Source organism: Heloderma suspectum, chromosome 4 (assembly GCF_057233095.1).
Source record: "Heloderma suspectum isolate Gila_16-S chromosome 4, 16-S_ref, whole genome shotgun sequence".
Classification (NCBI taxonomy): domain Eukaryota; kingdom Metazoa; phylum Chordata; class Lepidosauria; order Squamata; family Helodermatidae; genus Heloderma; species Heloderma suspectum.
The window spans coordinates 276,878,113-276,895,750 of NC_139461.1; the positions used below are offsets into that span (position 1 = coordinate 276,878,113).

At 46.3% G+C, this 17,638-nt stretch overlaps 1 protein-coding gene across 1 annotated transcript; it reads left to right on the plus strand.

Moving 5' to 3' along the window:
- Window positions 1–675: 675 nt before the first annotated feature.
- LOC146348742 (protein FAM83D-B-like) lies at window positions 676–17,093 on the plus strand. Its single transcript, XM_084848379.1, has 4 exons — window positions 676–1,149; window positions 4,483–4,650; window positions 12,906–13,030; window positions 15,389–17,093. The coding sequence occupies exons 1-4, from the start codon at window positions 676–678 to the stop codon at window positions 15,747–15,749; spliced, it is 1,128 nt and encodes a 375-aa protein (XP_084704505.1). The 3' UTR covers window positions 15,750–17,093.
- The last annotated feature ends 545 nt before the right edge of the window (window positions 17,094–17,638 follow it).

Genomic DNA, 17,638 nt, shown 5'->3' on the forward strand with positions numbered 1-17,638 from the left:
GACACGGAATAATGGGCTCAAGTTACAGGAAGCCAGATTCCGGCTGAACATCAGGAAAAACTTCCTGACTGTAAGAGCAATACGACAATGGAACCAATTACCTGGGGAGGTGGTGGGCTCTCCCACACTGGAGGCCTTCAAGACGAGGCTGGACAGCCATCTCTCAGGGATGCTCTGACTTGGATTCCTGCATTGAGCAGGGGGTTGGACTCGATGGCCTTGTAGGCCCCTTCCAACCCTACTATTCTATGATTCTATGAATCTATTGTGCCGCTTTCCCCCTCGCCCTCGTCTCCCAATCCCGTTTCGCCGCTAGCCAGTCTGACTCCGTTCATCCCAGCCTTCGGGTGGGGTGCCCAGGGAAGGCGCCCGAGGCGGCGACTCAAAAACCAGTTACGCATCGCAAGCGCGTTCCACGGCCCCATTTCCCGATGCAGACGCTCCGGGTTAGAGGAGCGTGGCGAGCTGCTGCGATGGATGAGTTATTTGAACTCAGTGTCCTGAACACGTAAAACAACCCGAACACAATAGCCATTCATTCAGCCTGCGCCAGCGTGGGAACCTTGGGGGCGACGGGACAAAAGAGAAGGGGGCGGGGTTCCAACTAAATATAAGACGTGAATGACTCTTATGCGCCCCTCTTCCTCCCAGGGATTGGGCTCCTTTATGCGCCCCATGGCGAATCAGTCTCGGTGCTTGGACGACGCGCTCCTCCTCAGGGGGTTCCGCGGGCGGGAGCCGCGCAGCCCGCCCCAGGCCTACAGCGAGGCGCAGCGCCTGGCGCTGGAGGAGCTCGTGGCCGCCGGCCGGCCGGCTTTCCACGCTTTCCTGCGCCGGGAGAAGATGCGCGCCTTCCTCTCCGAGCCCGAGATCCGCGCCGTGCTGCGCGCCGCCGTGCCGCCGCCCGGGGCGGACGACAGCGCCGCCGCCGAGCAGCCCCTGAACGCCTCCCCGGATTGCTCGTCGCTCACTTACTTCCCGGCGCAGTCCGACGCGGAGCCGCCGGTGCTGGAGCTGGGCTGGCCGGCCTTCGTCAGCGGCTCTTTTCGGGGGCTCACCCGGGTGGAGGCCCACTTCCAGCCCAGCTTTGGCGAGACCGTCTACCCCTGCAAGGAGGCGGTGCGCAAGCAGATCCGGTCGGCCAGGGAGGTGAGCGAGGCGCTCAAGAGCGCCCATTCTCTCCCTCTCCAGTACTTGCTTTCAGTTCCACGTTTTGCAGACCTTCTATTCCTGCGCACGGTTTTTCGGAAATAAGCCCCACTTTGCTCAACGGTACTTGCTTCCAGATAAACCTACACAGAACTGGAGCCTTGGGGTTGGATCCATATTTAGACATACAAAGAAAAGACCTCTTGAAATCAATGGAGCAGGTAAGTCATGATAAACTTAAGTCCCATTGGTTTCAATGGGTCTGTTCTGACTAAATCTGGATCCAAACTTTAGGCTGCAATCCTGTGCATATTTACTTGGTGTTCAGCTCCACTGAGCGCAGCAGATTTCCTGCATTGGTGAGGGTTGGACTACATTACCTTTGAGGTCCCTTCTAATTGTATGACTAAACATGCATAAGATTGGGTTCCATGTCTAGCCATGTCTAGCACCTCCCTGGCCCCAACAGACTCTGTGGCATGACTCTGGTAGAAATTCAACAAATGCAGCATTCTTTAACACTGCACCTCCATGCTACATAAAGATGCATTGGTTTGGATTTTTGCCTGTCTTGCAATCTTAGATTAGGTGTTAAAATTTCTGTGTTCTTACTGAAAGAAAAGATAGCAGGCCTCTACTCAAACCTGGAATGTTTGAAGAAGAGTGCCTCTGAGCACATGCAGGATGCTGTCTCCCTTACCACTGAATAACCACAATTATCAGACACAATTCTGGGATTAGTGGACACTCCCTCAGACCATTAGGTTGCAATTTAATGTACACTTACCTAAGAGTAAGCTCCATTGAAAATGATGAGATGTACTTCTGAGTAGACATTTATAGAACTGCATGATTAATTGCCCTTAGTTTAGAGCTACTCTATATATTCAGTAGAATCAAGTGGCTCCTGGGCTGTAGTGCTGCAAGTGGGGTGGGAAATTGCATGTTTGAGTGCTTCCATATGAAAAAAATCTCCCCACACATAGAAAAATAGCATGTCAGGGAGGGACTGAATGCTTCTCCCTGCATACAGAGAATCTTTAATATGGGTGAGTACTCAAACATATCATCCTCCACCTGTGTTCTTTCTCTTCAGCAGCTTTGATGCATGAATTGTAAGCTCTGCATTCAACTGGCAGTATACACAGGGAAATGCAGCACTCTCTCCACCCCACCCCTGGAGAAATAATTAGTCTTTTGGCCCAAACTAGACAGTGACACGACACAAAGCTGTGTATATCTTTCCTCAGAAATGTGTGGAGGTTCTTTGTTGTTATATTTTTTTTAAATCAAAAGCAGATTTTTTTAAATCGAAAGCCTTTAACTTTAAGGGAGGAACAGCAGGGGGTGAGGGCAGCTTAACCTTTCCCCTCCCCAGTCATTTTTAATTCACGGTCATGGTCCAGGGGAGCTGCTTCCTCCCTTGGGGGTGAGAAGATATAGAATCCCAGAGTTGGAAGGGGGTTTGGAGGTCATCTAGTCCACCCCACTGCACAATGCAGGCTGCAGCTATAGCATCCCTGAGATGACCATCCAGCCTCTGCCTAAACACCTCCAGTGAAGGAGAGCCCACCACCTCCCAATTCAGTCTGTGCCACTGTCGAACAGCTTGCACCATTAGGAAGTTTCTCATAATGTTTATCCAAGATCTGCTTCTCTTCAGTTCCACCCACTGTCTTACCCTTCTGAGCAACAGAGGACAAATATGTTCCATCTTCTGTGTCTCAGCCCTTCAGATATTGGAAGACTGCTATCACGTCTCCCCTTAATCTTCTCTTCTCCAGGCAAAACATACCCAGCTCTTTCAACCATTTCTTATAGGACTTGGTTTCCAGCCCCCTCACCATCCTGGTCACCCTCCTCTGGACACGCTCCACTTTGTCAAGGCGCTCCTTAAAATGTGATGCCCAAAAGTACTCTGGATACAGGGAGTCCCCAACCTTTTTGGCCATATGGGCACATCTGGGAATTTAAGAAACTGCTGTGGGCACCACCAAAAATGGCTCCCATGGAGGATGTGGTAGTCATATAACAGCTGTTGTGGAGGCCTGGCTAGTCAAGAGGTGTATGCGGGGGGTGGGGGTGGGGAGGGCAAAATAGCAAGGCTAGTGGCTGGGAGGCAGGAGGAAATGGAAAGAGTTGCTTATTGGCCTGCCCAGTCTTCTATTCACACAGACCTTTCCTCTTTGCGTTCTCTCTTTCTCCACTTTCCTCTCTCTTTCTCTCCTTTCTCCATCCCTAGCCTTCTTTCTCTCCCTTCCTAGCCCCTAGCCTTGCTCTTTCTCTTTCACTCACCCCTTTATCTTGCTGTTTCTCTCCACTTCCAGCCTCTAGCCTCACTATTTCTCTCCCCTTTACCCCCTTCGCCTTCCTCTCTCTTCATGCCCACTGAACAGCTGATCAGCGGCAGGTTCAGGAAGAAGGAGAACCTGGCACCCCAATGTTTTTCAATTTTTTATTAAAGTTTTGTGTGTGTGTGAAGAGGGCAAAGAGTGAAGAGCTGTGTGGGTGCCATTGGAGGTGCCTACTGTGTTGGGGAACCCTGCCATAGCTATTCCCTATGGGACTATTTTGAGCATAAAAGTTACTGGATGAGTAGTGAAGGGTGAAGGGTATACCTTCCCCAGCAACTTTCACTTCCAATTTCAGCCTTCTGCAGCTGCTTTTTATTTAAAAGACAGAAACTGTCTGGAGACTGTGATAGGCATCTCCGCTGGTTTATCCATAACTTTTGTGGCTTCTCTCAGAATACTTCAGAAGTTTCACCTGAGGTCGGACCTCAGCATTTGTTGCAAATTAAACTGTAGGTGAAATCCAGCAGTAATCCAGGGATGCGAGGAATCCCACTGAGAAAGTGGCTTCCTCCAGAGTTCCTCACATGTTTCATTCGAAGAGAAACGCCAAACTTCACATAGAATTTTGCTTTTGGCACATGCACAAAATTGGTTCACAAATGGATATCTAGCTTTTAGCTTTGCTGTTTTAAATCTATATTTTAAATCTCTGCATTGCTGCTAGGTTTTATTCTTGTTTTATTCTAGTTGTATTGTTATATTGTGGTTTTAATGTTTTTATATTTTATATTGTTTTACTGTATGCTTTTTGGTTTTAATTTTTGTGAACTGCCCGGAGAGCTTTGGCTATTGGGCAGTATAGAAATGAATGAATGAAGAGCTGACAAGTTTATTTTGCGTCTACGTGGCTTCTGGCTGCTATTCAACATAAACAGCGGCTCAAGTACAGTTGGTGCCGGTAGTGCTCAGATTGTCTCCCTCCATTTTGATAGTCTGTCTGCACAACTAAATTAACTCTTCCCCCTGTCATTTGTTTCAGGTCATTGCTCTTGTTATGGATTTCTTCACAGATATTGACATCTTTAGTGATCTCCTGGAAGCCTGTCAGAAGCGGGACGTCAGAGTGTACATCCTCTTGGATCAAGCTCTCTTTCCCTACTTTCTGAAAATGTGTAGAGATCTGGGAATCAACCTAGAACAGGAAAAGGTCAGTGCTACAAATGTGACGATCTGGATTACAAGTAGGAACTGCAACAAAATGTTGCAGGGTGGAGTGCTCCTGTTTAGGGTTCCAGCCAGGCAGCCACACCCTGTACCAGAATATTCCATTCCCCCTACCATCCATTTCCCCACCACCACCGCCAGCACCAGTCCTCCTGCGTTCTTTGATCATGCGCAGTCCTCATTAGGGGTGTTGCCTGGGTTCCTTGCCCTGAAGATAATTCATACTTCTGCAAATGTTTGAGTTCCCCCACATCTGCTGATAACTCCTTCTTGTGTGTGGATGGTACTGTTTTGGTTACATAAGCTCTAAACCCAGAGAATGAGGTCACTATTATATAGGATAAGGCCCCTGTCAACGGTCTGTCTGTGAGGCAGGAATTCCTCCCCCTCCCTTCAAATTAAATACTGGTGTGTCTACAAATTTTAATCCAAATGTGTGTGTGTATATGTAGTTCAACACGGAGCCTGAAAGGGCATCTTCCCACAAGACCAGCTCAAGTGCAAAGCTGTTAGTGGTCTCACCTGCTCTGTGCAGTAGTTGCCATATGTTTGAACTGTCCATAAACTTTCATATTACGGTACCTTGCATAAGTATTCACACACACCCCTTTGACTTTTCCACATTTTGTTGTGTTACAACCTGGAATGAAAATAGATTTAATTGGCGTTTTTACCATTTGATTTACACAACATACTGAACACTTTGAAGGTGCAAAATATTGTTATTGTGGCACAAAAGTTAATTAAACAAAAACAAACTGGTATTTTATTTATTTATTTATTATTAAATTTATTAATCGCCCATCTGGCTGGTCACCCAGCCACTCTGGGCGATGTACAGCATACAATAAAACAGTTTAAAACAATAAAATTCTACAATAAAAACATTTTCTAAAATACCCTAACCCACCCCAAATGCCTGCCTGAACAACCATGTTTTTAATGCACGGCGGAAGCTCATTAAAAGCTTTGGTATTCGTTGGTTGTATAAGTATTCACCCCCCACCTCCCAGTCAATACTTGGCAGAAGCACCTTTGGCAGCAATTACAGCTGTGAGCAGTGGTGTAGTGGTGGCAGGTCGCACCGGGACATCACTCTGGCACTTTTTTTGAAACCAGCCCCCAGCCGGGTCGTGGTCTGCTAGGGAAAGATGAGGGAGCAGAGGGAGTGTGGGCGGCTGCCTCTTGGCTGCTGGCCAGATAAAGGGAGCGAGCAAGCGAGAGAGGGAGCCTGGGGGAGCTCTGCAGCCTCCTCTCGCCCCCCCATTCTCCTCCTCAGCTCTTGGCTTCTCTACCTGTCCCTGCTCCATGCCTGCATACCTGGTGCTGCCCTAGCTGCCCTTGTCGCCTGCAACAATGGCCACCCGTTCAGGGCTGCTGCTGGCCACAGCAGCAACAGGAGAGTGGGGAGGGGGTGGCCACCATTATGTACTTATGGGGCAGGGCAGGTGGCTGGCTTGTGCCAGTTTTTAGGATTTATCACATACTCCTATGCATTTACTCAGAAGTCAGTCCCGCTGTGTTCAACTGCCAATTGGGCTTTCTCCCAGGTAAGTGTGTGTAGGACTGCAGCCTTAGCTGCCTTCCCAAGATCTCTGTAAATTTAATTCGAAATAAAGACCCATTGGATTATACTGTTAATTCTGGAACATTAATTTCTAAAGTATGCAGAATTGCGAAATGCAACCTGCTCTGTCAGCTACACTTTTTGGTGCAAGGTTGGCAGGTATCTGGGCAAACAAACCCTGGTGGAGGGAAAGGAAACAGAAAAAAATCAGTTGGGAGGTAGAGGAGAAAGAAGGTAGGTGTGTGTGTGTGGTTCAATCCAGCTGGGTGTGTGGACGTTTCTGTTGCGGCATGGGAGAGACATAATGAAGGAGCTTGGGGTAGGCTAATGGGTAATGTTGAAAAAGTTCAGCTTTGGTTAGGGGTGCACGAAAGTCACTTACCTGGTCTCGCAGCTTGCTTCGCGGTGGGGGGGAGGCGCTTCGCTGCTCCCCCCGAAGTTCAGGCCGGGGGGGGAGGCTTCCCTCCTCGCCCGGCCGAAATTCAGGCTGGGGGGGAGGCTTCCCGCCTCGCCCGGCCGAAATTCAGGCCGGGGAGAAGTGCCCCGTCTCCCCGGCCGCGAACTTCAAAAGAAAAGTAAAAAAAAAAAAAACGCCCCGTGATAGGCTACATGACGATTAACGTAGCCTGTCATGGCTAGATCTGCAAAGTCAGCCGTGATAGGCTACATTAATCGTCACGTAGCCTATCACGGGTGACTTTGGAAAAAAAAAGCGCGTACGCAAATGGCGGCCCCCATAGGGAGCCGCCATTCGCGTTCCTTATTTGGTCGCTGTAGTCTACGTAAAGATTTACGTAGACTACGGCGAAAATAAGGGCAACGCTATTTGCGTTGTCCTTATTTTCGCCGTAGTCTACGTAAATCTTTACGTAAACTACAGGGACCAAATAAGGAACGCGAATGGCGGCTCCCTATGGGGGCCGCCATTAGCCGTACGTGCTTTTTTTTTTTTTAAGTCACCCGTGATAGGCTACGTGATGATTAACGTAGCCTATCACGGCTGACTTTGCAAATCTAGCCGTGATAGGCTACGTTAATCGTCACGTAGCCTATCACAGGGGCGTTTTTTTTTTTTTACTTTGCTTGTAATGGCGGCGGCGGCAGCCGGTCAAAAGACCGGCTGCCGCCCCCGGCCCTGACGAAGACCTGCCGAACCGCCGCCGGGACCCGTCACCGGGAGGGACATTCGTGAAAGGTAAGTCCCACCCCGGGGGGGGGGGCGGGGGGCGGAGAAGTTCTCCCCGAACAACCTTCGGAGGACCGAATGCGTTGGCACTTGGCCCCCTGAAGTTTCGGGGAGAAATTCTCCCCCATCCCTAGTTTTGGTCTCATCAGGCCAGAGAACCTTTTTTCACATGTTTGCTGTATCTCCCGCATGCCTTTTGGCAAAATCCAAACGGGATTTGATATGGAGGTTTTTTTCAGCAATGGCTTTCTTCTCACCGCTCTTCCATAGAGCCCAGCTTTGTGGGGTATCCAGGTGATAGTTGTCCCATGAGGGTTTCTCTTATCTCAGCTGTGGATCAATCCAACTCCTTCAGAGTTACCATTGGCCTCTTGGTTGCTTCTCTGACTAACGCCCTCCTTACCTGGTCACTGAGTTTTCGTGGACAGCTTTCTCTAGGCAGAGTCTTGGTTGTGCCATATTCTTTCCATTTTGTAATCATGGACAACGGTACTCTGGGGGATGTTCATAGTTTCAGCTATTTTTTATAACCCAACCCTGTTTGGTGCTTCTCCAGAACTTTATCCCGGACTTGTCTTGATAGTTCCTTGGTCTTCATGATGCTGTTTGTTTAGATAAGCTCTCTAATGTTGGGCCTTCTAGAAACAGGTGTATTTAATCTGAGATCATGTGACATTTGAACTGCACACATATGGACTCCATTCAACTAATTAGGTGACTTCTGAATTTATTTTTATTTATTTATTTATTTATTTATTTCATTTCTATACCGCCCAATAGCCGAAGCTCTCTGAAGAGAGTTGGTTGCACCAGAGCTTATTTAGGGATATCACAGCAAAGGGGGTGAATACTTATGCAATCCAGACTTCAGTTTTTTCTTTGTAAATCATTTTATAAAATGGGTTGATTTTTTCCCCACTTCAACATTATAGACTATTTTGTGTAGATCAGTGACAAGAAATCCTAATTTAATCCATTTTAATTCCAGGTTGTAAGACAACATAATGTGGAAAAGTGAAAGTGTGTGTGTGTGTGTGTGAATATTTATGCAAGGCACTGTACGTAGCCTCAGCTCTGACATAATGATTTGAACCGAGGTAGTTCACCAATTCAGCTGAGGGTCCTTGATTGATTAAGGGCACAATCCTACACACATTTAGACAGAAAAAAGTCCTACAATTCCCAGCATACCCCAGTCAGCAAGACTGCCTGGAGGGATGCTGCAATGTGTAGGACTTTATTCTGTCTAACCCCTTCATGGATCACTGCCTTGTTGTGGCGAAGGGGCTTGCGTAACTCAGTGAAGCCATAAGCTATGCCGTGCAGGGCCACCCAAGATGGACAGGTCATGGCAGAGTTCTGACAAAATGTGGTCCACTGGAGAAGGAAATGGCAACCCACTCCAGTATTCTTGCCAAGAAAACCCCATGGAACGTATCACAAGGCTAAAAGAGATGACGCCGGAAGATGAGCCCCTCAGGTCGGAAGGTGTCCAATATACTACTGGGGAAGAGCAGAGGGTATTTCGAAGTAGCGCCAGAAAGAGTGAAGCGGCTGGGCCAAAGCCAAAAGGACACTCAGCTGTGGATGTGTCTGGTGGTGAAAAGAAAATCCGATGCTGTAAAGAACAATATTGTTTAGGAACCTGGAATGTCAGATCAATGAATCAAGGTAAGCTGGAGGTGGTCAAACATGAGATGGCAAGATTGAACATCGACGTCTTGGGAATCAGCGAACCAAAATGGACAGGCATGGGCGAATTTAATTCAGGTGACCATCATATCTACTATTGTGGGCAAGAATCCCTTAGAAGAAATGGAGTAGCACTCATAGTCAACAAAAGGGTGGGAAAAGCAGTACTGGGGTACAATCTTAAAAATGATAGAATGATCTCAGTACGAATCCAAGGCGAATTGGTAATTCGTACGAATCCAGTACGAATTACTGTGATCAACATCACAGTAATTCAAGTCTATGCCCCAACCACTGAGGCCGAAGAAGCTGAGGTTGATCGGTTCTATGAAGACCTACAACACCTTCTAGAACTAACATCAAAAAAAGATGTCCTCTTCATCATAGGGGATTGGAATGCTAAAGTAGGAAGTCAAGAAATCACTGGGATAACAGGCAGGCATGGCCTTGGTGTACAAAATGAAGCAGGACAAAAGCTAATAGAGCTTTGCCAAGAGAACACGCTGATCATAGCAAACACTCTTTTCCAACAGCACAAGAGACGACTCTACACATGGACATCACCAGATGGGCAATATCGAAATCAGATTGATTATGTCCTTTGCAGCCAAAGATGGAAAAGCTTTATACAGTCAGTCAAAACAAGACCTGGAGCTGACTGTGGCTCAGATCATGAGCTGCTTCTTGCAAAATTTCGGCTTAAATTGAAGAACGTAGGGAAAACCACTAAACCATTCAGGTATGACCTAAATCATATCCTTATGAATATACAGTGGAGGTGAGGAATAGATTTCAGGGATTAGACCTGATAGAGAGAGTGCCTGAGGAACTATGGACGGAGGTCCATAACATTGTTCAGGAGGCAGCAACGAAATCCATCCCAAAGAAAAAGAAATGCAAGAAAGCCAGGTGGCTGTCTGATGAGGCTTTACAAGTAGCTGAGGAAAGAAGGGAAGCGAAAAGCAAGGGAGAAAGGGGAAGATATATCCAACTGAATGCAGAGTTCCAGAGAATAGCAAGGAGAGACAAGAAGGCCTTCTTAAATGAACAATGCAAAGAAATCGAGGAAAACAACAGAATGGGAAAGACTAGAGATCTCTTCAAGAAAATCGGAGATCTCAAGGGAACGTTTTGTGCAAAGACGGGCATGATCAAGGACAAAGAAGGCAGGGACCTAACAGAAGCAGATGAGATTAAGAAGAGGTGGAAAGAATACACAGAAGAACTACACAGGAAAGATCTTAATGTCCTTGATAGCCATGATAGTGCGGTCACTGAACTTGAGCCGGACATCCTTGAGAGTGAAGTCAAGTGGGCCTTAGGAAGCATTACTAACAAGAAAGCTAGTGGAGATGACAGTCTTCCAGCTGAGCTATTTAAAATCCTAAAAGATGATGCTGTTAAAGTGCTGCATTCAATATGCCAACAAATTTGGAACACTCAACAATGGCCGCAAGACTGGAAAAGGTCAGTTTACATTCCAATTCCAAAGAAGGGCAACGCCAAAGAGTGTTCAAACTACCGCACAATTGCACTCATTTTGCATGCCAGCAAGGTGATGCTCAAAATCCTACAAGCTAGGCTTCAGCAGTATGCGAACCGAGAACTACCAGAAGTACAAGCTGGGTTTCGAAGAGGCAGAGGAACTAGAGATCAAATCGCCAACATTCGCTGCATAATGGAGAAAGCAAGAGAATTCCAGAAAAACGTCTATTTCTGCTTCATTGAATATGCTAAAGCCTTTGATTGTGTGGATCACAACAAACTGTGGCAAATTCTTAAAGTGATGGGAGTACCAGACCACCTTACCTGTCTCCTGAGAAACCTGTACGAGGGTCAAGAATCAACAGTAAGAACCAGACATGGAACAACTGAGTGGTTCAAAATTGGGAAAGGAGTACGACAAGGCTGCATATTGTCACCCTGCTTATTTAACTTATATGCAGAGTACATCATGAGAAATGCCGGGTTGGATGAATCAGAGGTTGGAATTAAGATTGCTGGGAGAATTATCAAGAACCTCCGATATGCAGACGATACCACCCTAATGGCAGAAAGCGAAGAGGATCTAAAGAGTCTCTTGTTGAGGGTGAAAGAGGAGAGTGCAAAAGCTGGTTTGAAACTCAACATTAAAAAAACTAAGATCATGGCATCTGGCCCTATCACTTCCTGGCATATAGAAGGGGAAGAAATGGAAGCAGTGACAGATTTTACTTTCTTGGGCTCCAAGATCACCGCAGACGGTGACTGTAGCCATGAAATTAAAAGACGCTTGCTCCTTGGGAGGAAAGCTATGGCAAACCTAGACAGCATAGTAAGAAGCAGAGACATCACCTTGCCGACAAAGGTCCGTCTAATCAAAGCTATGGTTTTCCCAGTAGTAATGTATGGCTGTGAGAGCTGGACTATAAGGAAGGCTGAGCACCGAAGAATCGATGCTTTCGAACTGTGGTGCTGGAGAAGACTCTTACGAGTGCCCTGGACTGCAAGGAGGTCAAATCAGTCCATCCTAAAGGAAATCAACCCTGAGTGCTCATTGGAAGGACAGATACTGAAGCTGAAGCTCCAATATTTTGGCCACCGAATGCAAAGAGAAAACTCTCTGGAAAAGACCCTGATGCTGGGAAAGACTGAAGGCAAAAGGAGAAGGGGACGGCAGAGGATGAGATGGCTAGATAGCATCACGGATGCAATGAATATGAACTTGAGCACGCTCCGGGAGAGAGCGCAGGACAGGAAGGCCTGGCGTGCTATGGTCCATGGGGTCACGAAGAGTCGGACACGACTGAACGACTGAACAACAACAACATTCTGTCTAAACGTGCATAGGATTGTGCCTTAAATATCTGATGGTGCATATCAGGGGTGTTGAACATCTTTTAGCCCATTTTGGAGAAGCTCCTGCAGGCTGCATTACAGTGGGGCGCAGGGCCAAACACAAAAGGGACAAGGCAAAAAGTACTAAAGCTACCAGCATATTTTAGTTTAAAGCTCTTACTTTAGCATGGGGGGGGGGACTGCATAAAAGCCTGGAAACCACCAAATGGTCAGTAGTCAAGGGAAAGGGGTGGGGACAGGGGAAAGGGGGTGGCATTCTGGGGACCCCCAGAGGGCCAGATTTGGCCCCCATACTCCCCAGACGTTCTGCACCCCTGGGGTATATGCATATAAAAATTAGGCCAAAGTCTGCTGCCTTTTCACCTCCCCAATTCCAGCAGTATTTCTACAAAATGAAGAGTGATGGAGTCTCTGTTGTTGCTTCTGGACAGGGACAGGGAGAGGGGAGTCTGCCTCCTTTATGTGCCACTGGAGTCCCTTTTTTTAATTGGATCTGCTGTATATGTCATCATGCAAGTGATTAAATATTAAAAAGACTTTTAATAATCCAACAGCTTCTAGACAGTGCTCTGTGGTCGGTTCCCAGAAAACCAGCTCCTTGCCCCCGCCCCAGTGCCTTGTAAACAGCTTGGTTTGCCCCCAGCTCTGTGCTCATAAGAGCAGTGCAGAGTGGCCAAAAAGGGGATGTTCCTGGGGGCGGGGCAGGGAGGGAAGGGGGCGGCAAAATCGGCCATCTAGCCACAAATGCAGGGAGGCCAGAGTGCAGAGAAGAAGATCCCCTCCATGCTCTGCCCGCCCTGCAGTGGATAGTCGGTCACCTTCAAGTTCGGAGGCAGCCGACTGTCCCCATAGGATTGTGCCTTGAGTTCAGTAATGCTAGTTCTAGTAAACATGATGAAATGCATTTTGTAACCATTGTATTCCCCCTCCCTCTCACCTTTTTATTTTGGAACAGCTCCTCAGTGTCCGGAGTATTACTGGTAAAACTTTCTGCACAAGATCAGGAACCAAATTATTTGGGAAGGCCCATGAAAAGTTCATGTTAGTTGATGGTATAAGAGTGACAACAGGTTCTTACAGGCAAGTATTTGTATGTTTTCAAGGGCATGTCACCTGTTGTGGTTTCAGAGATAAGGGTAGAATGTCTTCCCCTAAAATGTCTCCAGCATCCAGAGTCACATTGGAAGAAACCATGAGACACACAACATCAGTCAATACCTCTAATCTATTTGCTCATTACTAAGATAATGTGAGGAGCATTTGTGTGAACACAGGTGTCAATGTGGGTGATTTGCTTTGCACCCATTGTGCTGGCCACCAATGTAGTGAATGTGTTAGGAGCTCATGCGAGAGCTCAGTGTACATCAGCACACACATGCCACAGGATTAGGGCTGAATGGTATTCTGTCATACAATGCACCAACACTGCACTGGCTGCCTTCTTGCTCCCGGGCCAGGTTTAAGGTTTCAGTACTAGTGTACAAAGCCCTAAACCAGCAGTCCCTAACCTTTTTGGCACCAGGGACCAGTTTCGTGGAAGACAATTTTTCCACGGACTGGGGGGGGGGGGGGGGATGGTTTTGCTGGCAGACTTCTGGCCGCTGGGACGCAAATGGCATCCGCTACATGGACGCCATTTGCGTCCCTGTTCTTTGCAGTAATAGGCTACGTAAAGATTTACGTAGGCTACGTAAAAATTTACGTAGCCTATTACTTGAAGAACAGGGACGCAAATGGCTGGAGCCGGCGAGAATTCTGGGGGGGAGGGATGGATCGCCTCCCCCCCTCGCGGACCCCCGCGGACCCAAGGTAAGGGGGTTTCGCACACCCCTATGGCCCGGTTCCTAACAGGCCATGGACCGGTACTGGTCTGTGGCCCGGGGGTTGGGGACCCCTGCCCTAAACAACTTAGGACCAGGATACTTGCGACAGTGCCTTCTCCCTTACCAACCTGCCCAGCCATTGAGGTCATCAGAGGGCATGTTCGTGGTGGTTCCACATGGACCTATGGCCCGACTAGAATCCACCAGGAGAAGAGCCTTCAGTGTGGTGACCCCTTGTCTTTGGAATTCCCTGCCCCTGGGGGTCAGGCAGGCACCAACACTGTGTTGTTTCCGGCACCTCCTGAAAACAGCACTGCTCCAGGAGGCATTCCTTAATTGACCAGTCATGGTTTTTACTGGCATTGTGTTTTTAAACAAATATAAATTTATTGTGGCGTTTTAATCTTTTTATTCTTTTACTGTTTTATTTTTTGTGTTCCCCACTCCAAAATTTGTTCTAGATATGGAGCGGTATATAAATATTGTAAATAAAATAAAATACATACATACATACAAGTGGAACCTATAACAAAATGTTGCAGTATGGAGTGTTGCTGTTCACTGTTCCAGTCACTCAACGTTGCTTTCTTTCAGGGTATTCCATTCCACTCCCTCTCCTTCTCTGGTTTGATAGTTGCTTCTATGGCAAGTGTGTAGAACCTCTTTCAGCCCCATTGACCAAATTCGATTTCAGAGAAGCTCTTGGGGTTTCAGTGATGGGTGGTGCTGAAGGCAAAAGGGGTGGTGCCAAAATACCAAAATTACCTGCATATTTTAGCTGAAAGCTCCTACTGCCAGTAACTGAGCCTTCGGAGAGTCATTTCGACCTTTTAGAATGGGGAAAAACTGCACAAAAGCCAGGAAGCCACCAAACTATTGGTGATCAAGGGAAAGAGGGTGGGGTCAGGGAAAGGAGCCATCTGGGGAACCCTCTAGGGCTGGATTGGGATCACAGCTGGGCCTGAGGTTCTGCACTCCTACTCTATGGACTGTCTGTCCCCAAAGACTTGTGAAATAGATTTTGAAACCATGAGATTCTGACATGGTGTTGGGAAAGGGTCTTTATGATATTCATTTCCTGGTTGTATAGTACAATCCTGTACATGTCTATTCAGAAGTAAGCCCTATTGGGCTCAGGGAGACTTATTCCTAAGTAATTATGTATAGGATTGCAGCCTAAATATCTAAGGGTGCAATCCTATGCATGTTTAGACAGAAAAAAGTCCTACAACTCCCAGCATTCTCCAGCCAGCATGGTTGGCTAGGGAATGCTGGGAGTTGTAGGACATATTTCCTGTCTAAACATGCATAGGATTGCACCCTAACATGTTTTGCCATCACATTTTCTAGCATATCCTAGCAACCACAAGTTTATGAACCTAGTTAAACATTATTTTTGAAAAAAGCTGAGTATCATAGTCTATCCATAACCTAGCTAGCATCATCTAAAATTCAGGGTTTCCGTGAACATGTAATTAAGTAAAGATATATTTCAGCTCTTCCAGAGCCATTAGAATTGGGTGGAGAAGGATTTAAAAATAAGTGAAATACTACAGTACTAATGATATGGGGTTCAGCTTAGCAGCTGACTGAATTCTCTTCTTTTTTTTCATAGTTTTACTTGGACTGATGGGAATCTAAACAGCAGCAACATTTTAATACTTTCTGGTTCAGCAGTGGCAGACTTTGAACTACGATTCCGGGCCCTCTATGCACAGTCGAAGCTTGTCAACACAAAGATGTTGATGGCTTGCAAAAATACTAAGTTGGAGCAATTTGGGGGGAAAGTAATGCCTTCCAATGAATTCTCCAAGAGAAATGTCTTGAAAATGGATTTTTTCTACCTGAGAACATATGTTGGAAATGTGAAGAACAAGCAGACATTTCTACAGGTTTCCAGGGACACAAGGTGTGAATCCAACATTGTAATAAAAGTGCCTCAACTGTTACAAAGAGGAATAATTCGCTATTCATAAAAACGCAAAGGAGGATACGATGGTAGAGATTGGATTCATCTTTGACCAGTAAGATGAATGTCAGATAAACAGGACGATCCCCTTCTCACCTTCTCTCTTCATCTAGGAGATGGACTATCAAAGTGTTAATTAAAAAGGACATGGTGTTATTTATCTCTAGGAGACTGAATACATCAAAACATTTTTTGTTTTGTGGATCTGGAAGCCCTAGGAAAATGTGTGTTATTCCAAGTGAGCTATAGACTTCCTTTACAAGGAGCATTTATCCTGTGACTGAGATTGCTCCTTCACGGAGGTTTGCAGGCTATTTACATGATGCGGTGTCCCTCTAGGGCGTCTCCTGCACTAAATGCCCTTTGTTCCACTTTTAAATAGATCGCAGATAACGAGCTATCAAATTACTCAATGAAAAGAGAAAAAGTGGCAAGAAGAGGAGTGAGATCAATGAAAGATAATGGAAGACTCAGATACCTGGAGAAGGAGAGGGAAAGGGGAGGGAGAAAAGAAAGCAGGTGAAAAAGGGAGTCATTGTGATCCTGAATTTAAAACGGAAGCAGAAAGCCCTGTTTTAAATGCAGGATTTTAGGCTGGTGTAAAGATGCCCATGGATGCCAGCATCTTGGTTAAAGATGCTTGTAAAGTTAGACTGGAGGTGCATAACTTTTTCAGCATGTGATGCTGGCTCGTGCACATAAGAACATATGCAGACACACACACACACACACACACACACACACACAGATGGGGATTGCTGGGAGGGTGAGAGGAGTAGAGAACTTTCTCTCTGCCCCCTCCATCAATGATCCTGGTTTAGAACACTTTCCTCACTGCTAGTACCAGTGAGGAAAATGCAATCTGTATTAGGATTGCTGGAAGAGGGAATCTCGAGGCAGCAATTGTGGGAAGCAGTCAGGGCATTCTTGGAGGCTTCAGTTACGGTCCTGGGAGGTTCTGCAAGTTGTGCACCCCAGCTTTAGATTAATAGATACTGACACGCAGCTCAGTGTCACAGCAAGTTTGACCAAATGTGTCCCCAAATACACCCTACTACAAGTCATCATATGACAACTTGTCCATAAAGGTGTGATACAAATAAATAAAGAACAACAGTAATAAATAAAAATTACTTTTCCTCATATAAGTGAATGGTATGTATGGGAGTGGGGGAAACAGTACTTTGTTTGTGGACACCACAGGCATTTCAGTAGTGACTCATTAAAGGTCATGACTCTCCATTGTTTGCTTTGAAAATTAAAAGTAAACATTTAATGCAAGTATAGATCTTGCATTTATTTTATCCTGTGCCTATAAAGCTTTGTCATTTATAACTATTAATAAAATATCTGAAGCAAACTAATCTGATTTTATTTAGACTTCAGCATGTTGTAGTCAAATCAATTGTGCTTAAATGCCTTTGCCTGGGTCTCATTCTGTGTTTATATTTACTCTCAAGGTATTTATATTTCAGAATATCTGGGGCGAGATGGATGCACTACAATATGGACATCCTCCCCGTCCTAAACATATTTCCTGCTTTATTATGGACGAAATTCTTGAGCTTTCCAGAATGATTATGTGAACAGGTGACAACACTCATGGATTGTAGTGCAGCATTCTGAATTTGAGTTTAAGCATGGGAACCACTGCTTATTTGCATAGCCTTCTTCTGCTTCTACCTTTTGCTTTGTATGTGTCATCTCTCTTTAAATGCTGCAACTAAATCTTTCACAATGCTGGCTTTAGAATCGGGCAAGGCATTTTCAATGGGTCCTCTTGGGTGCTCCGTGTAAAGTGGAATGATGGGCCTTTTGCAGGTATTAGGGTGCTGATCCTTGGTGCGCTCTGGAGCCTGTCCTGCTGTTTCTCACCTGATTTCTTTTTTTTACAGT